This window comes from Rhinopithecus bieti, unplaced genomic scaffold (genome assembly GCF_001698545.2).
Source record: "Rhinopithecus bieti isolate Rb0 unplaced genomic scaffold, ASM169854v2 scaffold_15252, whole genome shotgun sequence".
NCBI classification, from domain to species: domain Eukaryota; kingdom Metazoa; phylum Chordata; class Mammalia; order Primates; family Cercopithecidae; genus Rhinopithecus; species Rhinopithecus bieti.
The window spans coordinates 1,158,310-1,181,861 of NW_016808399.1; the positions used below are offsets into that span (position 1 = coordinate 1,158,310).

General features: G+C 37.0%; 1 protein-coding gene across 1 annotated transcript in view; it reads right to left on the reverse strand.

Annotated features, from left to right (window-relative positions):
- Positions 1-23,552, reverse strand: part of ADGRV1 (adhesion G protein-coupled receptor V1) — a 566,041-nt gene that overhangs the window by 508,343 nt on the left and 34,146 nt on the right. The window contains 6 exon segments of the mRNA XM_017886717.1: positions 412-592; positions 4,685-4,861; positions 12,705-13,078; positions 17,334-18,077; positions 19,033-19,250; positions 19,869-19,995. Coding sequence (XP_017742206.1) covers positions 412-592; positions 4,685-4,861; positions 12,705-13,078; positions 17,334-18,077; positions 19,033-19,250; positions 19,869-19,995 — 1,821 coding nt within the window.

A 23,552-nucleotide genomic window follows, 5' to 3' on the forward strand; every position in this document is an offset into this window, starting at 1 on the left:
AAAAAAAAAAAAAAAAAAAAAAAAAAAAGAAATTAATATAAAGAGTGATAGCTTCACTTCTTGAAGCTTAATAAAATATAAATTACAAAGTTTTTCACTTACGTGTTAAAAAATCACCATAGGATAATTAATAAAGAAATTTGATAGCTATGAACAGAAATAATTTGTTTCATTTTAATAATTGGGCAAAAACTTTTCAAAATATATTATTGAAGTTTGGAAACTGATCTTTATATTTTCTCTCATAAACAATGTCCCTCAAAATGGCAGCATACAAGTTAAAGAGTTTAGAAACCAGGAGGTCGAAGGCATTCTAATTCCATCATTTGCAAAAAGTGCCTTAAGAAGTTCTTAACAAAACTAAGTACACCCAGAGAAGAGAAGATTTTTCTTGCAAAAGGAGCAGGTTACCATATGGATGATCACTAGCTTTGATGGTGATATCGGTCGTTTCCTTTTCAGGATCTATGCTTGCACCACTGGTAGGAGTTGAGCCTAGCTTCCCATCTCCAGGAATTGCAGAAACCAACGTCACACGGAAATACTCATTAAGTTCAGGAATATCATCATCAAGGACATATATATTCAGAACCTATAAATATAAATATCCAGAGGCACTAAGCAATAAGGCATTTAGAAATTACTTACCAGAAGAAAATTCAAAAGGCAACTAAATTATATTTAAATGAAGTTACCCCTTAAGACTTATTTCTGCATAAATTTAAACATTAAAACACTGTATGTGTGTGTGCATATGTGTGCATACAGACATATACAGCGAAAGAGAAGTCTGAATAGATTAATTCCTTTAAAATAATGGGTGCTGCTATAGTCTGAATGTCTTGTCCTCCTGCCTCCCAAATTCCTATGTTAAAATCTAATCCCCTAAGTAGTGTTATTAAAAGGTGGGGTTTTCAGGAGGTGATGAGGGCTTGAGGATAGAGCTCTCATGAATGGAATTAGTGTTGAGGGAGCCTGTTCGCCCCTTCCACCGTAAGGAGGGCATATTGAGAAGGCACCAAATCTTTGAAGCAGAGTAAGCCCTCACCAGACACAGAATCTACAGGCACCCTGCTCTCAGACTTCCCAGTCTCCAAAACTGTGAGCAGTAACTTTTTGTTCTTTATAAGGCACTCAGTCTAAGGTATGTTGTTATAACAGTCCCAACAGACTAAGGCAGGTGCTGAGCAGTAGCATTTTCTGACAGTAGCCTATACATGCATCAGTATCACATCATATATGATACGTTGATTTACCAATATAATATCATATATTTTTTGTACCAAAGACCATGGTATTACCAACATCAGGTAGAGACTTCCCAATTAAGAAACTGCAAGTTCTATGATGAGATGTGATAGGATAAGAAGCAAGGGCAATGTACCTGTGTCTAGTGTCTGCCTAAGGAGAGCCTGATATGCTCAGGAGCAGTATTTTAGAAAGTAGATTCATGATGGGCCTTAGGAGTCCCACAAGCAATTAATCCAAAAAAGGTTATAAAAGGAATAGGAATAACTCAGCCATGCTCTACAAAATTTAACTCAAAATTTAAAGTGAAAAAACAGTTTCTCCTTTCTTTATTAATCAAACGAACATGTTTCAACATAATGCAGTATGCTGGGGTTAGACATGACCCCAGTCCTAATCTATCACAGGAGACAGATCTATAGGAAATCACTTAAAATCCAATGTGAAAATATTATGATAGAGTTCTGTACAAAATAAAGTGATGAAGAAACTAACTCTACCTGGTAAGGTTTTACAGCAGATGTGTTTGAAGCAAATTCTGATTGATCACTTACAGTTGTAAATAATAATGGGAAAGGACACTCCAAACAAAAGACATAATACTGACAAAGGCAAGGAGACATGAAACAACACGGCATCTGCAATCGGATCACCAGTCAAGAGGAAAACATGAGGCTGAATGAATAATCAGGAGCCAAATCATAGGGATCTTTTATGCTATCATAAAACACTTGGACTTCATTCCACAGAAAGTGGAGAGAAATTGAAGAATCATAAGCAGAGGACTGACCAAATGAGCATTCTGCTTTAGAATAAGTACCACGGCAGAATCAACAGAGTGCACAAAACAAAAAAGGATGCAAGAGGATAAGTTAGGAGGTGACTGACCAGAAATGATAAAATTCTGAACTAATACAGTAACAAAAGAGATGTGGAAAAATTGTTAGATTTGAGATTTGTCTAGAGAGAGAAGATGCAGGCCTGATGAGGCACTTAACATACAGAGTAAGAAATAGAGAGGCTATGTAAGTAAGAATGGTGACTTCCTGGTTTCTCCCAGAAAGGAGTGACAACTGTCTGAAAACAAACTCTAAATCCAAATACAGTCTCCAAAATACTAATCATTGGTCCTAAAAGCACCTGGAGAGCTGTTTTTTTTTTTTTTTTCAATGTTCTTTTTCTAGAGATTTTGGTTCACTAGATCTGAGTTCAAACTTAAATTTGGCTTTTAATGTACATTTTAATCGTATTTTAAATTAAGGAGTAATACATGACACAGCTGATGTGCTCAGAGAAGTGCAAAAATAACATGTACTACCTAAATCATAGAATTCATGAACTAAGGGAAAAAGAAATTGTTAACTTAGGTAATCAAATATATATGAGATAAAGTCTGGCTCTGTTGCCCAGGTTGGAGTGCACTGGTGTGATCACAGCTCACTGCAGCCTCAACCTCCCAGGACCAAGTTATCCTTCCACCTCAGCCCCCAAGTAGTTTACCCTACAGGTGCACACCATCATGTCCAGTCAAAATATTTTATATGATACTTGACTGGAACATTTAGAACTACTTTAATTACTAAATTTGATTAACTCTTATCTCTTTCAAAATGTATATAAATTTAATTTATAAAACAATGGTAAAGTACTAGTAAAACCTTTATCATGGGTCTGTCCACAGACTAGTATCAAGGAACTTTTGCTGTTATACTGTTTAATTTGCTTCCTTATTCCACCAAATTATAGAAATTTGGTCACTTTTCCTTAGCTTTTATTCTTTAGATCTTAACATTTTAAACCTTCCCTCAATTTTTTTTAATCCAACTAACTTCTAAATCCCTTAAAAGTGTCCTCAAAAATTACTTATTATTTACAAACCTTAACTTAGTTTGCTATGTATCCCTGATGACTTATAAGAGATTTATATTTTAATTTAAAAATTATATTGACATGCATATTCCAACATGATCAATACTTAAATATTCTGATACAGGAGAAAGCCTCATCCCAATCTTACTTATAAAAAATATCATTTATTTATGGAGTATATATTCAGACATGTGACTCTTGTTCATGGAAAGTTTTTTTATGAAACTGAGGTCACCTTTACTCTTGAAATATATATTTGAAAAACCTCATCTCTCCAAGTTTAATGCAAATAAAATGAGATTACAGTTATAGGAATTTCTCACTGGCTGATTAGAAGACTAACATTAAGAATTCTGGGCTGGGCGTGGTGGCTCACACCTGTAATCCCAGCACTTGGGGAGGCCGAGGCGGGCGGATCACCTGAGGCCGGGAGTTTGAGACCAGCCTGAGAAACATGGAGAAACCCCATCTCTACTGAAAATACAAAATTAGCCAGGCATGGTGGTACATGCCTGTAATCCCAGCTACTTGGGAGGCTGAGGCAAGAGAATCGCTTGAACCCAGGAGGTGGAGGTCGCAGTGAGCCGAGATCATGCCATTGCACAACAAGAGCAAAACTCTGTCTCAAAAAAAACAAAAAAAGAATTCCTGTGGTTTCCCATCATTCTCAGCAAAATATCACAAGGACAGAAAGCCAAACACCGCATGTTCTCACTCATAAATGGGAGTTTAACAATGAGAACACATGGACACAGGGAGGGGAACATCACACACTGGGGCCTGTCGTAGGATAGTGTTAGGAGAAATACCTAATGTAAATGACGAGTTGATGGGTGCAGCAAACCAACATGACACATGTATACATATGTAACAAACCTCCACGTTGTGCACATGTACCCTAGAACTTAAAGTATAATAATAATAATAATAATAATAATAATAATAATAATAATAAAAGAAATCTGTGGGTTCCCAGTGCATCAGTAATAACAAAAAATCCATAGAAATATACCTTTCAGCTATACGATATTTATTATATTGGGCTTCATAAACTAAACAGAAACACACATTATTCAAAATTATTAATTTTGGCTGGGCGCGGTGGCTCAAGCCTGTAATCCCAGCACTTTGGGAGGCCGAGACGGGTGGATCACGAGGTCAGGAGATCGAGACCATCCTGGCTAACATGGTGAAACCCCGTCTCTACTAAAAAAAATACAAAAAAAAACTAGCCGGGCGAGGTGGCGGGCGCCTGTAGTCCCAGCTACTCGGGAGGCTGAGGCAGGAGAATGGCGTGAACCCGGGAGGCGGAGCTTGCAGTGAGCTGAGATCCGGCCACTGCACTCCAGCCTGGGCGGCAGAGCGAGACTCCGCCTCAAAAAAAAAAAAAAAAATTATTAATTTTCTTTTGCATAAATACAAAATATTTTATACCATGATGTATACCTAACAATCTAAATATTTTAAATTGCTTACATAACAAGAAGCTGCAAAGAAATTACAGAACAAACATGTCAGGAAAAGCTTTCCAGGAGGCTTTCAAAGAAACAAAAAAGGTAGGGTTTACCTCTGATCTCTGCCAAGGAAGGAATGTGATAGTTCCACTGGTGTTAGCAAAGTCATCAACAAGGTAATTAATGCCATCAGTTTCAATCTGTGAGATGGTGTAAAAAACATGCACATAATCCAGAGCTCCTCTGGTTCTCTCAACCACACAAGAAATGGTTGATCCCTCCTCTGCAATCTGAAATTGAATGTAAATTATTAATAAGTGCATACCAATTCAAATCAGTGACAAAATTACAATGCTTTAATAAAACCCTTTTACCATAAACTTAATTCTACAACTTTTTACCTCTCTAAAAGGTACTAAAGAGGCCTGTGCATTCCCCAGAAAAACTTTGACTGCTAAGAAATATTTACAATCATTCATTTTCTACCATTCCTTTATAGAGATAAACGAAAAAGAATCATAATCTCTGAACTGCACAAGTAATTCATTGATTGATATCTCTGTGTTCCAACCACTGTGCCATATGGTATGGTTGCAAAATATTTTTTAATGTGTAGTCCTTTCTCTGGATAAGTATAATTCTAAACAGAAAGACCAACTTGCAATTTTATAATGGGCTCAGCACAGACAGACCAAATAAGGGTGGGGGTTTGGGGTAGGGGGAGGAACATGACATCAGAGAGAACTTTCTAGGCATAGACATAAGAAGCAATACAGTGTATTTGGTGGTATCATTTTGGCAGGGGGGCATGAAGTGCCAAATGGGGAGAGCCTTGAGAGATGCCTAGTGTGGGAACAACAGTCAGATCAAAGAAGGTATCTTATGCCATGCTTAATATATTTGTTGGTATTTTACCATATAAACCTAGAGGTGTTTTTTCAAGTGGAAAATTTTTTATCTAAACACTTAAAGATAATTCTTTAAAACTCTATGGTGGAAGCAGTTGGAATATCATTTAGAGTAAGGCCTTCCTACTGTCAAATCCTCAGCTTCTCAATTCAATTTTATTTTATGTTAGCAAATATATAATTTGGAGAAAAAATAACCAAAATGAATACAGGTAAAATACAAGTTTTAATATATAGAATGCCATTCTTTATTTTCATATGAACCATAAGCATCTCTGATCAGCATAAGAGAGAGCCATTTTGGTGCTGACATCTTGCAGAGGACAGATTTGGGATTTGTCTACAAATCGACAATAGTCGAAAGTTATCAATGAATGTGGAGTCACCAGGAGACGTTCCAGTAAATCCTCTGAGTTTCACTGAGCAGCACAGCAACCCGGGTGTTCTCATGGTAAAGAGGATCAAGTACACCTGGGGCAACATTCCAACTCTTTTATTTGCCTGCTGGTCCATGGGCATGAGAGGCCCAAAACAACCAGGTGATAGGTCAGTGGTGCCCTCAGTTGTCTCCTAGCAGGCACATTCTTCCCCCAGCCCCACTGCCAGAACCAGAACTTCTAATCCAGTGGAGCCTAAAGTGGGAAACAAATTCAGGCAGCAGGTCACTAAAAGTAGTAGAGACAGGGGTCAGTCTCACTTCTACCTCCTGTTTCCTGAGCCTGTGTATTCTAGTTATTGGGGACACAAAAACAGATACCAGTCATTGAAAGCACATACTGCATCCTGGAGGACAATACTTCAACCTTCCAAGAAGCTGTCCTTAAGCCAGCACCATGGCTAGGTCTTCAGCAGGCCATTCAATTGTATGAGGAGGCCAGCTACTTCAGGTTAACGTGGTATATGGTGAGGCCAGTGAACGAGTCCTATGACTATGTACCCATTGCTACACCTCCTTCATATTAGTCCCTTTGAGGCCATGTGATGCAGGTCTCCATGTGGTTAAAGCTGGCATTCTTTATGCCTTCAGATGATGATGCTTGTATTAGGATGTATTAGGAGGCTAAAGTAAATACATTAGCTAAAGTATTAATTCCAGTAAGAATGAATTGCTGTTAACTTTGAAGTGATAAAGTCTGGTTGGGATCAATGTACCAGTAAATGGTTTATTGAGAAGTGCTTAGCTTTGGTCTCTGCTGCTCACTGTTGGGACATTCAGCAACCACCACTTGCTACATCAGTCTTGGTAAGAGGGAGCTCATGCTGTCAGACCTATGCACAACCTCCATCCCTGCCATCATGCTGTTAATGGCACTGTGATGACAAAGGAGAGTCTGGCCGATATGCAGTGGAGCCTTACTTTGATTTCACGGTTGAGAACCTTTTGGGAAACACCCCCTCATATTCAGTGTTGACTCCTGGCAATCTATTCACATGACTCCTCCCCAAACATCTTTGTCTCTAGTCTTGATTCTTCCAAGCACCTGACCAATCAACTACACCATGAACACTGCTCAGGGTTGAATGTAGCTTCATACTTCAGGCCATTTCTCCAACCACAAAAGATGAATGGCTAAGTGGACGGTTTACGGCTCTGCCCTCTGACCTTAAGAAACACCTCTGATTAGAGCACTAGAGAGGCATCAGCCCACTTACAGCAAGTAGCAACATATGAAGCCCAGGCATCTGTGAAGTGGGCTTGACTTTCCTACTGTATGAGTCAGACACAGGTTTTGGGTAAGAATCAAAGGGCTTAAAATATGTCTAATTTGAAGTGTCTATGAAATAAACATACTAGAAATGCATCAAGTTGTGACTAAAGAAATGGGTCTGGAATTTTAGAGAAAAGATGAGATTGACATCATAAATTTGGAAGTTAACAATATATAAATGATATTTAAAGCCATATAAAATCGGTGGATAAATAGATAATTATACAAATGGTATTTGAAAACCAGTTGCGAGAACAGGGGGAGTGTAGATGGAGAGGAGAAGAGGACCAACTACATTTAATTCTGCTATAACCCTTATATTGAAATCATGAAACTGTTCCAATGCAATTGATAATATATTAGGGAACAATTTGAAAAGAGCCACAACTTGCATTTGCTTATAAGTGCTATTTCATCCATAAGAAACGTACGTGATGGACACAGAAAACTGTGCCCACCTGAAACAAGCCACAAACCTCAAACACATACCTCCAACAACTACCAGCTACTCAGTTCAACACCTGTGTTACTAGCCACACTTAACCACATCTAGTGTTATAACTTTCCTCCAATTTTAGATAATGCTCATTATATCATTTCACAATAACACACAAGCTGCAATCCTTCTGATGCCCACTTCTACAAATAAACTTAAAGTTTTTAAATTAATATGTCATATTTATTGTGTTTTATAAGTATTAAATATTTAGTGTACACATTTTTATCAGGTCCCTATTTTTTTTAAGTGTCAATGACCAAGTTCTTGAGCAGTGTTTTCCTAACCCCATCTTTTCCATAAGTTCTGTGTTTCTCATTATGCATCTGGCACAGTGTGATGATTTTTAAGAATCCATCCATCATGTCATGGCAGAACTGACTGTCCTGAAGGTGGGGCACTCCAACCTTAAGATGTTGGACAGAAGAGGAGGATGCAGCTTGAGACCCACGTGTCAATACAACATCAGATTTAACTTCCACTTAGGGATCTACGTCAGGATTTTCATGCTAGCAGAATGGTACATGAGCAAGTGTGTGATGGAAAGAGTATGGCTTTAAGGTCAAACAGTCCTGAGCTTCCTCATTCCACCACTTAACAAGCATTCGCAGTCTCTTCTGAAAATGGAGATCATAACATCTCATGAGTTAAATTAATAAACCATTAATCATAATATGTAAATATTAAATATTTTCCCTTTTCAGCAAGAGGCATGAGTTAAATAGATTCAAAGAGATACTAAGAAATGTATGATGGTTTCTTTTACAAACTTAAACTTTTATGAAATCCGTAAGCATTACCAGACAGCATTTAGGACTGAGATGAGGATTTTGTTTGCAAAAGTTACAGGGAAAAGTTACCTAACTATACTTTTATTTACTAAAACCTTCATCAAAACCTATAGCTTCCTGAATATTTTCAGTTTTACAAAATCACTATTCATATCTAATAAAAGAATGTACAGTTATATGCTATATATCAACATTTTATAGAAAATTTAATGAAGTAATATTTTGCTCAATAAAGTAAACTTTTTAAGTTATAAAAGAGCTTTCTAATGTCAAGCGTCCATCAAAAAAAACCACCAGGATTCTCAGTGCAAATCCACCTTTAATATTTCTGAATTTACAGAGAAATCACATAATGCCTGAGGTTTGCTTTTAAAAAATACTTTAACTGGCCAGGCACGGTGGCTTACACCTGTAATCCCAGCACTTTGGGAGGCTGAGGCAGGCGGTCACGAGGTCAGGAGACCAAGACCATCCTGGCTAACACAGTGAAACCCCGTCTCTACTAAAAATACAAAAGATTAGCCAGGCGTGGTGGTGGGCGCCTGTAGTCCCAGCTACTCTCGAGGCTGAAGCAGGAGAATGGCATGAATCAGGGAGGCGGAGCTTGCAGTGAGCCGAGATCCTGTCACTGCACTCCAGCCTAGGGAACAGAGACTCCGTCTCAAAAAAAAAAAAAGTACTTTAACCAAAAATGATTAAACAACATTGCCAAAAGGCTGATAATTATTGAAGCTAGTACACTGGGACTCATTCCTTTATCTTCTCTGTTTTTGTGTATACTCTATATATGAAAACTTTCATTTAAACAGATTTTCTAATTCAGCTTAAACTTCCCTTGTCCCCCAGCCAGAGAATGTGATCCAGGAATGGGGTCCTGAGTCAAGAACGATGTCCGGTAATAAGCATTAGGTATTTCTGACAGGGTCATCCGAGGGCAACACTTTTAGAAATATTGGACTCCAGTATGTAATTATTAATACAGAAACACACTAAACATAGAAAATAAATATCTAAACCTTTTTTCTAATATTAAAATATTCATCTGATTGAGTTTAGAATTATGATACAAACAAACATTTAGGCCACTAGAGGAAGAGGCGTAACATCCATAATAATCATCAAACCATCCCCACACAGTATCTCACTGGAAACAATAACACTCACTACCGTCTCCTCTTTTAAGTCAAGAATTTGCCAAATATTCAGATCATCAGAACAGTAATAATGAACAGAAACAGTAAGAAGAGGTTTTGAAATCTCTTTTCTTAGAAAAAGTATTCTGAACCATGAATCGGCCTTCTCTATTGCAACAGAAAATTAAAGCTACAAATCCAATTAATTTTTAATTTTGTTTCATGCATGGGTGATGATTGGTGATATCGGATTATACCAATATCACTTATATCCAAAGGAGTCTATTCACATAGCATATGGTAGGCACTTAAAAACAAATACAGTCCAAGTTGAAATGATATTCTTATTTTCACAAGATCTTCCCAAAGTTTATAAATATAAAATGTATTTCGTATAAAATAAAGCCACAGTTTATAAATATAAAATATAATGCAAGTACTACTTATAAAAAATAAAATAATAAGACTAGCAAGTTCTATGAATCACTATGAAAGCAACTTCATTAATTTATAATTACGTGGTATACATGTAAAAAGTGTTAAAATATGGTAGAGAGAAAATAATATAGAAAGTACACAGAATAACAAAATATGGGGAAGAAACATGAGAATGTGGTTACTAGGCTATAGAACTAACAAAATCCATCTTCTGTTCAATACAGATCCCACTGGGAATCCAAAGCACTATCTGGCATGCCTCACCAGGACTCGAAACGGCTTCACAGGTTTTATTCATTCTTTTAATTACAGTTTATTAACCACCTGCTCTTTGCCAGGACATAGCGTACCTGGTTGGTAGAAAACAAATCACAGAATAATTACCTTCTCTTTCAATGTGCCAAATAGCAAGCTATGCCATAGTCTACGTATTTTCACTATTTAAGATTTCAGTATGCTATCATTTTAACTGTAATATTACTTTATGTCATATTAATCTACAAAAAAGGTAAAAGCATAACATAACTCAGACGGCCTATTTTAAATTTTTAAAATTTTTATTTCAATTTAAAATAAACATGGGTGTCTCACTATGTTGCGTAGGCTGTTCTCAAACTCCTAGGCTCAAGAGATCCTCCCACCTCAGCCTCCCAAAATGCTGGAATTACAGGCATGAGCCACCGTGCCCAGCCCAGAGTCTTTACAGGGTCTCTACTGCGTTCAGAAATTTTGAAGGAATTTTTTTTTAAAGTTAAATTGTCAATGTCATTGCAACAACATAATAGAGAAGAATCTATGGAACTGGCTGTAGTCTTTATTTCTAAAAATGAGGCAAGTGATCATAAAATTTAAACTCTGAAGATAATTACAAGCACAGAGTAAACCAGCAGTTCTCAAATGTTTTAGTTTCAGGACTCCTGTACACATCAGAACTACTGAGAATCCCAGAGAGTTTTTTGTTGATGTCATTAAAATCTGCTGATATTTTCCATAGTACAAATGAAAAACTAAAAAATTTAAATATTGATTGATAACTCATTTTAAGACAGCAATAATATGTTATGCTCACATAAACAACATATTTTATGGGAAAGAACTACAGTGTTAGCCAGGATGGTCTCAATCTCCTGACCTCGTGATCCGTCCGCCTCACCCTCCCAAAGTGCTGGGATTACAGGCATGAGCCACCGCGCCCAGCCTGTCTGTTTCTATCTTTTACTCTGGTTAAAGGGTATAAAGAAAATCCAGCCTTTTATATACATGTGTGTAACAGGAAAAGGAAGAGGATTTTACTAGTCTTTTCCGATAATTATGGGTATTTTTCCTTGATACTATGCCAAAATCCAAAATTTGACAAGTGGCAGTTTCTTAGCATTTAGTTGCAACCTGGGAACACACTCTAGTACTTTAAAATTCACTGGTCTACTTTGTACTTGGAAACAGTCTTTTACTCAGGCATGATTTGCAACAATATGCATTGATTACTTAAAAAATATTAGTTACTGATTATATAGATCTTCAAAATGTTGACACACATTATACAAAATAATCACACTGGTTAATATCACTATCACACTGGTTAATATTGCACCTATATTATGGATTATCAGAAAGGTGCATAAAATGTAATATGTGAAAGTTCTTTGATAGCTGAATACTTATTTAAAGGCATTATCCACTATACGTAAACAGCTTTCTTTTTCAAGTTGTAGATTTGTATGACATTTGCTGTTGCTAGTCTAGAATATTCTATTTCTGATGTAAAAAAAAAAAGATCACACTATTTGAAGATCTCTTATGACTGTCACTAAACCAAAGGGCTCAAGTGGCAAGAAAGACACTCCAGAGAGGCAGGCATCCCAGTTTAACCTAGAATGAGTCTATGACCTAGATTTTTTTTTTCAAACTCTACTCATTCATTTTTTAAAAATCATTTCAATTTACTTATACACCCTTCTAAACCAATTAGAATCAACTGCAAAAAGAAAGACTCTTGTTCCTTGGCATCCTTTCATGGCCACCAAGCTGTTGCCGTCACACACAACACCTGGGAAGTAGTTTCATGAGTTCTCACATTACTGAACAGGAAACCAAGATGATTACAAATCTTCGAAAACATGGAAAGAACTGATAAGGACAGTAAGACAGCCTAATGAATTAAGCTGGCCAAGATGGTTGATAAGAAAGGCATTTACACCCAACACGGAAGAATGTTATAACTGACTACTCAAGTACATTTCACGTGTAAAAAAATAAAACCTCAAAAAATCATATTTTAATAAAGTTGCAAATACAGTTCTTCATACAAGCTTTCAATATATATTATTTCATTCACTTAAATGGCATCCAAAACAGTAGCCAAAAAATAAATAGGTGGAATATAAACATGCATTCTTTGAAGAGCACTAACTTTAAGGCGAATTGCTAAAGTTTCATTTGCTAACTTACTACTTCTATCAGCTCATTAAGCTGATTCAAAGGGTGAACTCCTAAGAGTAAGAATTTTGTAATTTATATTTGCAATCACTGGTCCTAGCATACTTCTGGACTTGGAGTAGATGCGCAACCAATCTTACCAAATGAAAGAAAGCTGAGTCCCAAACAAATTCACCTACAATGAATTTTTTAACTCCAAAATTCTCCAAGCTCACTACTTACCTCTGGTATACAAGCTCCTGTGAAACCAAACAAGCCATTTGCATTGTCACTTTTTTGTATTATTAATCTTGCAGTAGTATTTTCTTCAGAAATACAAGCTCCTCCATACACAGAGACTAGTTTAAGAATGAATAATTCTTCTCCTTCCTCATCATTGTCATCTCTCGCAGAAATAATGAATGATTTGTTAGTTTCTCCCTGTCTGAACTCCAGATATCCAGAAACGGGGTGTAAATCACTTTTTGCGGGCATGGCATGAAGTTCATAAATTTCTTCAAGTGTCAGTTTCCGCTCATAGGACCTCACATCCTGCATCAGACCTGTAAATCTGTCATTGCCATTTATCCCTGCTCCAATTCTCAGTATTCCAGGACCTGAAATTAGAGACAAGTGTAAATGCTACAATACCTTCAAGTGTCCTGTCCTAAAATGTAAGTGTGATTCAGAAAGTAAGCCAATTTTACTGAAAGATATTCTTGGATAAATAAAACTTTTTCGTAACTAGTATACAATGAATCGGATATTATCTTCTATTATGATTTTTAAAAAGGAATCCATAATCACTAGGATTTATGATATTTTGTACTAAAAGAATTGGTAACTATCTTCAAATTAGATGATATCCTTAAAGGTAACTTATATCAGTCTGTCAACATTTCTAGAAAACAGTCTCTGAACATGTATACATGTATGTGCATGTGTGTATTTAGATATAAATTTATTCTATATTTTAAAATTTACTCTTGCACATTTAAAAATGGGCTTAATTTCATCACAATTTTAATTAATTAATTAAGTTATTTATTTATTTACTTCAGAGACAAGATTTTGCTCTTTTACCCAGGCTAGAGTGCAATGGCATGATAATAGCTCACTGTGACCTCAAACTCCTGGGCTCAAGCAATCCAACCACCTCAGACTAACAAGTAGCGAGGACGTCACTACAGGAGTCCACTGTCATGCCTGGCTAATTTTTTAATTTCTTTTTTTTTTTTAAGAGGCAAGGTCTTGCTCTGTTTTCCAGGCTGATCTCACACTCCTGGTCTCAAGCAATCCTCCCAAAGTGCTTAGATGGGAGGATTGCTTGAGGTGCGATTACAGGCATGGGCCACTACACCTAGCCTCATCACAATTTTTAAACTTCAGTATTATACTATTATTTAAGAACTTCAAGGCTTGATATGTTAAGACACTCATTGAGTTAACAGTTGTGAGAATTCATAAAAAGTATTTCTACAGGACAAATACATCTCTCTATCCAAACAACTAATAGAATAGATGTAGAAATAGAAATATTTCTTCTCAGAAACATTGTATGTAAGTCTTGGGGACTTTTAAATATAATAACAAGCAGCCCAACTGTGTCACTATATCTCAATAACAATCCTTTTCATGCTTCCACTAGTTCTCCTTTCTTTACTTGTTTGTACTCTAATAACTCAACTAAGATATTTATGTAAGATCTTTAGGTAAGATGAGATATTGGCAGAGATTCTGGGGAAAAAAAAGTACAAACAATATTTCTTGTCAATAACCTCAACGGAGACTGTTTCACAAATCTCCACCCAGACGGCTTTCAGGGTAGTCACAAGTGTCTGGCATGTTACTGTCATGACTGCTCCCATACCGACTACAGAGAACACCTTCCTGTCCAGCAAACCAGAAACACCTGTTCACTGGAGCTCCAGTTTGGGTGGGAAATCCTATGCTGTCGTCTCTTCTACTGAACTATCTGGCAACTAAAATGATTCAAGTTCCCCTGATTCTCACAAAACCACATCATGGTTCTCACTGTTAGGATACTATCTGGAGTCAAGGATATAGAAATGATCACATCTCCTTTGGTTTTGTTTCTATGATATGTTAAAAGGAACATTGACCTAGGAGTTAAAAGTTTATTTTCAGGTCTTGGTTCCTCTATTACTTGCCTGTGTGATGCTAGCGAATTTATTTACTGACTCTGACCTCTATTTAATAAATTGAATTATTATGAAGTACAAATTAGGTAATGTATGGAAAATGCCTTACAAATGTAAAACACTATACAAATTTGAGGATTCTAAGGACTTTGCTTCTATGACTAATTCTCTGGAACAAACGTGATCATTATTTCTCTACTTGTAGTGTTAACTACTAAAGTTACAATGCTAAATCATTCAAAATAAAAGTTATAAAAATGCCAATATGTTACAGTGGTTCATGGAGGGAATATGGTAGCTTTCATTCTGCATCTTAATGCTATTCTGTACTTCTCAAATTTCATGGAATACACCTGTATTGTTTTGACAATAAAGAAGAAAAATTGTTAAATATGTATATAGTGTGTGTATATGAACATGTTAACAGTATGCTTAATGTTTATAGTGGCTATCTCTGAATGACAGTAAATGATTCTTGTAATGATTGTAAATGATTTTTATTGTAAATGATTTCTATTTTTGTTGTATATGTGTACTTTACAATTTTCTATATTGAACATAGAATTGTTTTTTTAAAATACACTTTTTTGATACTGTGAGATACCACTACAAACCAAAAGTAAAGATGGAAGAAGCTACGCATTAATGAAGTGGAACTCTCATACACTAGAGGCGAGAGTATAATTAGGTTCAACTATTTCGGAAAATGGATAGGCATTATCTACTAAAACCAAATATTTGCACACACTGTCATTCAGCAATTCCATCCCCAGGAATGTGCTCAACAGAAATGCATATGGCAGGCATATGTTCATCAAAAAACATGTATAAGAGTATCCATAGAAGTATTATATGTAATAGACAGAACTGAAAACAACCCAAACAGAAATTAAAAGTAGCACTAATGGCCGGGCGCGGTGGCTCAAGCCTGTAATCCCAGCACTTTGGGAGGCCGAGACGGGCGGATCACGAGGTCAGGAGTACGAGACCATCCTGGCAAATACGGTGAAAACCCGTCTCTACTAAAATACAAAAAACTAGCCGGGCGCGGTGGCGGGCGCCTGTAGTCCCAGCTACTCGGGAGGCTGAGGCAGGAGAATGGCGGGAACCCGGGAGGCGGAGCTTGCAGTGAGCTGAGATCCGGCCACTGCACTCCAGACTCCAGCCTGGGCGACAGAGCGAGACTCCGTCTAAAAAAAAAAAAAAAAAAAAAAAAAAAAAAGTAGCACTAATAAATTGTGTTATAGTAACATAAGAGAATTCTATATGGTAATGAGCATGAATATCTACAACCGGCAAAAATATGGATGAACTTCACAAACAATACTGAGCAAAAGAAGCTGGACATTCAAGTGTATATACTGTTCAGCTCTATTTATGTAAATTTAAAAATAGGAAAAGCGAATCTTAAGCTCTTAAAAATACCAAGAGTCAGTAGGAAGGATGGTGAGTTAACAACTGGAGAAGAGTCAAAGGGGGCTTCTGGAATGCTCTCTTTCTTGGTCTGGAGGCTGATTACATGAGTGCTGAAACTGATTAATTTAAGTTTTAAAAATTTCATTTATCTGTACACTTACAATATGCATACTTTTATATTTTTTATAACATAAAGTGTACTACAGTTCAATAACTTTATATATACTTTAAAAATTATCTTTCCAAGTTACAAATTCCAAAAATAACAAGTTCCTTCGCAGTAAGCCAGAGGAAAAAACACCAGCTCCCACTTCCCCCAATCATTTCCATTCTCATTCCACCATCAGTACCATCACCAAAAGAATCAAGGCTAACAGATACTTGCAGGTATTCACACAGCCAAAAAGTGGATAATACCACAAAGCGCTTGTAAGCAAAATCCACGGGATTGAAATTGGTAGATATGTGCATGTTTTCATTGCCTATCTTTTTTCCCTGCTCTGGGAGAAAAAAAAACAAAAAACAAAAAACCAAATAACTAACGTAAGAGGTTCAGAGAAAAATACTCTATTAAGCTATAGCCATATAAGCTCTACTCTATCTCCACTAAATACAAAAAGGAACAAAATCATAGGATGGAGGGGCTGAGAGGAAATGGTGACTATAATGCAGATAACCAGTATTTGTGTGCACACACACACAAATGTGCTTCTTCAGGAATCAGCATATGATCTAGTTTAAAGATAGCAAATATTATCTCTTCAAAGCACTCCACAGAATTCACAAAGTTACCTCCTAATAGTATACATCCATAATCACTTTTCACTGTGATTTTTCTCTCCTGCTTTCTTTTCACACGCACCACCCTCTACCTCCAGCAACACTGAACTAGCAGCAGTTCCCCAGGTACAACATGCCGTTTCACATTTCTACTCGTTTGCTCATTCCTCTGCCAGGAATATGACTTCCCATCTCTCCTACTACCCACAGAAGGACAAATGTTCCTCTTTCATATTTTTTTCTTTCTTCCTACAAGGTATCGTGATATATCACACATTGCTCTGCTAGTGCCTATTACAGGTTCTTCAAGTGCAAAACTCTGATTCATTTCTGTAACACTCAGGACAGAATTTATCATGATCTTGGTAGGCACACAGTTTTGATTAAATAAATTAAACCAATGCATAAGTAGAGTTTTCAAACACATATTAGCATTTTTTTAAAAATCTAAATTTTAATGAAAAATTTTGCAAACTTCAAATTTCAGTGTCCTAGTTGTAATGATAACCCTCACCATCAGTAATGGCTTCTCCTTTCAGACTCTTGATTCCCCTGGGCATTGCATTTCCATCCAGGTAGAATTCGATTATACCATCATCCAGGATAATTAGTAGATGAAGCCACACACTTTCTTCTAAATATTTCATGACTGTTGCCTTGGCAATGTATGTAGCATTGGAACCCAAGGTTTTATAATGAAGGGAAAGTGTCACATGGGATTCATTGGTTTGAATTTTTACCCCATAGTAGATGCTTCCATTACCATCATCCTTCGCTATAATGAATCCATTCGTATTGGCATTGGGCATTACCCAAGCTGAGAATGTAAAGTTGGCAACTGTATTATTCCTGAAGGGATGATATTTTGGATTAACAGTCCCAAATGCACCCTCTACTCCGGTGAAGTACAAAGCATCCGTTCCACTATGGTGACGCCGCATGTGCTGTTGTAAATGCACAGTGGTGGGGAAAATTCCAACCAGTAAAAAATCTATCATTGGTGGCAAACCAGCAGGGAACTCACTGGACAGTATTTCCCAGCCCAGTCGTACATCACCAAACACACCCTGTTGCCTCAAAATGGTGAAGTTGGTAATATAAGACATATCATCTTCAGACAGGACATCTTCTGCCACTTCTCTCTCTAAACACTCTGGATCCAAGATGAAAACCCCAAAGGGATCATCATTGAATGGAATCATTACTGTCACCTGGAGGTTGGTTTCTGCTAGTTGGCCCCCAGGACCTGGGGATCCACCTGTAACAAGAAAATTTATGAGTGAGAAATTAGAATTTCAAGTACTTTCTAGTATAAAGAAAAAAGAATTTGCTTAGCAAACTTCTGGCTAAATAATTTACTGATTATCAATGAATAGTAGTGTCACCATGTGGCTTTCACCACATTTTATTTTAGGGGCAGGATATAAAATAATATTGGTTCAGCATAATTTTATTGATAATCAGTCAAGCCTGAAAAGAGTATATGAATTAGAAAGGTTTAATTCTGTGCTTAAAACCAAAAGTGATGTGAAAATTGATTGTTTAAACTATGACACAAAGACCAAGCTTTAAGCTACCATGAATCCTTACCTCCCACCTTCCACTAATATCTTGTTGGAGACAGTATAGTTGGTGTGGAGAAAGTCTATTTGCAAGTTTGAGGATGGATGTAGGCCTCCATCCCTAAAACTGAACCAAACTAAGATATCAAAAAAGTTAATGTTAAGAATAACACTTGAGGCCGGGCGCGGTGGCTCAAGCCTGTAATCCCAGCACTTTGGGAGGCCGAGACGGGCAGATCACGAGGTCAGGAGATCGAGACCATCCTGGCTAATACGGTGAAACCCCGTCTCTACTAAAAAATACAGAAAACTAGCCGGGTGAGGTGGCGGGTGCCTGTAGTCCCAGCTACTCGGGAGGCTGAGGCAGGAGAATGGTGTAAACCCGGGAGGCGGAGCTTGCAGTGAGCTGAGATCCGGCCACTGCACTCCAGCCCCGGGGACCGAGTGAGACTCTGCCTCAAAAAAAAAAAAAAAAAAAAAAAAAAAAACCTTGAATCAAGAAGGGTATTTTAACATTTAAAATCAGATAGTCATGACACAAATACTAAACCAATTGCATTTTGTATATGGCTCTAATTATCTAAGTATAAAATATAAAATTTAGTATAAATAAGACATGGAAATAAAATAAGACATGGAAAAACACAGTACCTGAAATGTTTACAAGTTTTAGAATATAAAATTCAATGAATTCAGGAATTTTATCTGGAAAAGCATGGAGAATGATTGGTTTTGCTTCTTCTCCATCCATGAAGTTAACAGTTCCTGAAGTTTCATAGAACTCCTGTCCAGGCTGCAAAGCAGAATCATTCTGAAAGAGCTGCCAAGATACAGAAACACTACCAAAGCATCCTTGGTGCCTCAAAATCCTACAAAATAAATTAAAGAAAATGTATAAGTAGGGAATCTTACTCTAATGAGAGCTTCCTGTGTTATCAAGGAAACATATTTTTACTATCTATCATCTTTAAATAAACCAACCAGCTGGTTCTATGTGGCAAGCTATGAAGAATTTCATGGGAAGAGAAGAATAAGGTAGAACTTTAATAAAGAGAACCAGTCTTAAAAGTCTTGTCTTCAAAATCCAAACTGAAAGATAAATTCTAAGCTCCATCAAAAAATACTAAATGACAGTTGGAAAAAGTTTTCCAAAAGCAAAGTACAAGGTGAGGGTACTTACATATCTCAGAGAAGAGTTCCTGAAGATCTTCAATAATTCAAGTTTCTCAGTCTCAAAAATGATTGAAGTTTGAATTAGGGAGGTGGGGAGAATAACTTCTACTTACCTGCTAAAGTTATTTTTTTTTTTTTTTTAAGATAACCGGCAACAGCATAAAAAAAGTTTACCACTCATTCAGACTGCCAACTTTGAAATTACTCAATCCTTAACCAATTTTTAAATTTTGAAGGAATATTTCAGAATTTCACACATACTTAATGGTTTTATTTCATCCAATTTTAAACTTGCCTTATCTAAATATGCTTACCAAAATGCATTAGTCTTTCCTTCTTCCACTGCTTTGTCTATGGGCTCCAGACAAAAAATGCCGTTTGGGTCATCATTAGCTTCAATAATTACTGTAGCTACCCCATATTGATATACTACTGTATCACCTAAATTAAAAGTGGAAAAGAGAAAATAACAAAGAAGTAGCTAACTTGCTATTAAATTTATGTTTTTAAATTAAGAAATTTTAGAATTAAGTTGAAATTTTCAGCGAGAATTTCCTCACTGAAGGTCATACAATAAATGCAAAATACTGCTCCATATTTCCAAAAATGTTTATGTATACACACATATGTACAAACATACATACAAAGAGAGAGATGCCTACATAATTTCAAGATGAAATAGTTTCCATTTTGTTTTTTAGTTACAAGTCAACTATTTTATTGAAAACCACACTTTTCTTCACAAAAGGAATATAGCTTCAACAGCTTGATTAGAAATCAAAAACATAATTTCTTCTATTTTCAAATTTCTTAGGTGGATTCTTTTATTTCATAAAAATAATAAAGGATTACCTGATAACATAAAATACTACTGTCTGTGTTCATTGGAATCACTGGCTTGAGCGTTTCCCTTTACATCTCTGCCTTCAGGCAGTAAAGTTTGATCTGGTTGTATATAGAACAAAGCAATCTCCATGGTCTGGGCTTGATTCCTTTCTACTCCAGTTCTTTGCACAGCATATTGGCACTGTTATTGCCTACACATTAGGTCTCCTCTCATCACTTCCCTGTGGTGTCTATCTCTTTACCTTTACTCCAGCTGTTGCACAGGGGAGCAAAAGTCCTTCTCATCTTCATTCACCTAACTTATCATTCCTGAGAACCCAGCTCAAGCAACAACTCTCCCAGGAATTCTTCCTTGAATCCCCAGGTTAAGATAAGTGCCTCTCCAGCATGCTCCCATGGCACTTTGCTCTTTGTCAATCTATCATAACAATGATCATACTATATTGGGACACATACACACACACAGACATACACACAATTTTACTATAAGCTCCTTGGACTAATGATTCTGATTCAATTCCATGCCCTAGAAAAATAGATGCTCAGTAACTGTTGTACAGAATTTATTTATTGCTGAACTGATGCAACTAACACTTTCAAAAATAGATATATACAACAACACCTACAGCTAAAATTATAGAAACAAATTATATATAGCAAACCAGCTCATCAAAAAAAAAAATTATACAACTGTACTCAACTTCACTTGACAATTCAACAGAAAAAAAGACATAAAAATAGCAAATCATTGTGTAGAAAATGCTGACAATAAATAAAGAGCATATAATAAAATCTAGCAAAAATGAATAAAAAATAATAAAACCTAATTTTGGCAGGGTTCTATTACCATTTGCATTTGTAATGCAACATGTCCTAGTGGTGCTGAAAATTCATTCTGTTTCTCTGCAAGATGAACTGGCAATATTTAACAAGGGCTTGAAGGATGGCCATATCCTTTGACCCAATATCAGAGCACATGCTCTAAATGGTAAGCATCAGGATAAGCAGCCACTGCCAGCACTAGGTCATGTCAGAAATGCTGCCTCTACAGTGTCCCATCATGGGTCTCACCAGTCCTTGATGTTTCAACATCATAAAGGAGGAAAGAGCTAAGAAATGATGCATTTAAAAATCACAAGTTCTAGGGATTTTGTCATCTGAGCCTTCTTAACTAAAGTAATTGGATTCTCAAATGCCATCATTTCTGGAAAAATATTAAAGACAAATGCAGCAAATGCAGCAGCAGTATGAAGTAGCACACATACCTCAGGCCAGTAACCCAATCACACCTTGTGTTCTTCCTCTCTCTCTCTCTTTCTCTCAAAATCAAATGTTAATATATATTTTTTCCCAATGACATAGTTCACAAAATAAACTAAACCTCTTTTTCAAGTGTCAATTTCCAGCCAGCCACAGTGGCTCACGCCTATAATCCCAGCATCCTGGGGGGCCCAGGTGGGCGGATTGCTTGAGGTCAGGAATTATAGACCAGCCTGGCCAACATGATGAAACCCCATCTCTACTAAAAATACAAACATTAGCTGGGTGTGGTGGTACCAGCCTGTAGTCCCAGCTACTGAGGAGGCTGAGGCAGGAGAATCGCTTGAACCTAGGAGGCAGGGGTTGCAGTGAGCTGAGATCATATCACTGCACTCTAGCCTGAGCAACAGAGTGAGACTTCATCTCAAAAAAAAAAAAAAAAAAAAAGTCAATTCCCCTACTCTTTACAAAAGGTTCAGGATGTTTTGATTCATTCACTATTTAACCATACTGGCGTTTTTTTCCTAATGATAGTTTAACCACAGTGGTATTTTTGAGACAAAAATGTTTACCAGAATCACATTAAGTTAATATATGTCATCAAGAACTTATTTCTAGAGTAAATAAATTCTATTAAGATAATATCATTTTTTCACACCTGTAATCCCAGCATTTTGGGAGACTGAGACGGGTGGATCACAGGGTCAAGAGATCAAGACTATCCTGGCTAACATGGTGAAAACCCGTCTCTACTAAAAATTAAAAAACTAGCTGGGCATGGTGGTGTGCGCCTGTGGTCCCAGCTACTCAGGAGGCTGAGGCAGGAGAATCACTTGAACCTGGGAGGCGGAGGCTGCAGTGAGCCAAGATTGCACCACTGCACTCCAGCCTGGTGACAGAGCGAGACTCCATTAAAATTAGAATAATAATAATAATGTCATTCCTTCATTGTTTTTCTGTATTTCACAGTAAAACTTTGTTTTCCACTTTTACTTCACTAAAATTATTTTTATCTGTAGCAACTCCTTTCATTTAAATTTTAGAACAACGATTAGATTCACCAAATGTTTTCATCTAGGTAAGATCTGACGATGTTTTTCGCAATTGCGAAACTGCCCTTGTGGGTTTATTCTACAAAGTCTAATTTTCCTCACAGGATAATAGTTTTTAGTTTTAACTTTTGTGTTTTCTTAGTTAAGCTATGTGAAAAATGAGAGACAGAGAAAGACAAAAGGAGAAAAAGAGGAAGGGGAATAGAAAGAGGGACAGCAGTGAAGAAAGTCAAGAAGATGGGGAGAATAAAAGACACAGCTAAAACAATAATTAAGAGATCTCTTTCTCTTCCTCAGTCTTTCAGTGCAAAGGGCACAAGGTGGAACACAATGTTGGCATTACACTGGGGGTGGCAGATAGGGCATCACTGCACCCCGATGCAAACGTTAGAGCTCATGAGGGCATCTCTGTGGGAGAACACACTCTAATGTATTTAGGTTGATAGCGCATCATGTCTTTAGCTTACTCTCAAAAGGTTCAAGGAAAAAAAAACTTGTACTGTTAAAAGAATAAAATAAGTATCGGCCGGGCGCGGTGGCTCAAGCCTGTAATCCCAGCACTTTGGGAGGCCGAGACGGGCGGATCACGAGGTCAGGAGATCGAGACCATCCTGGCTAACACAGTGAAACCCCGTCTCTACTAAAAATACAAAAAAAGCTAGCCGGGCGAGGTGGCGGGCGCCTGTAGTTCCAGCTGCTCCGGAGGCTGAGGCAGGAGAATGGCGTGAACCCGGGAGGCGGAGCTTGCAGTGAGCTGAGATCTGGCCACTGCACTCCAGCCTCGGCGACAGAGTGAGACTCCTTCTCAAAAACAAACAAACAAACAAACAAACACAAATA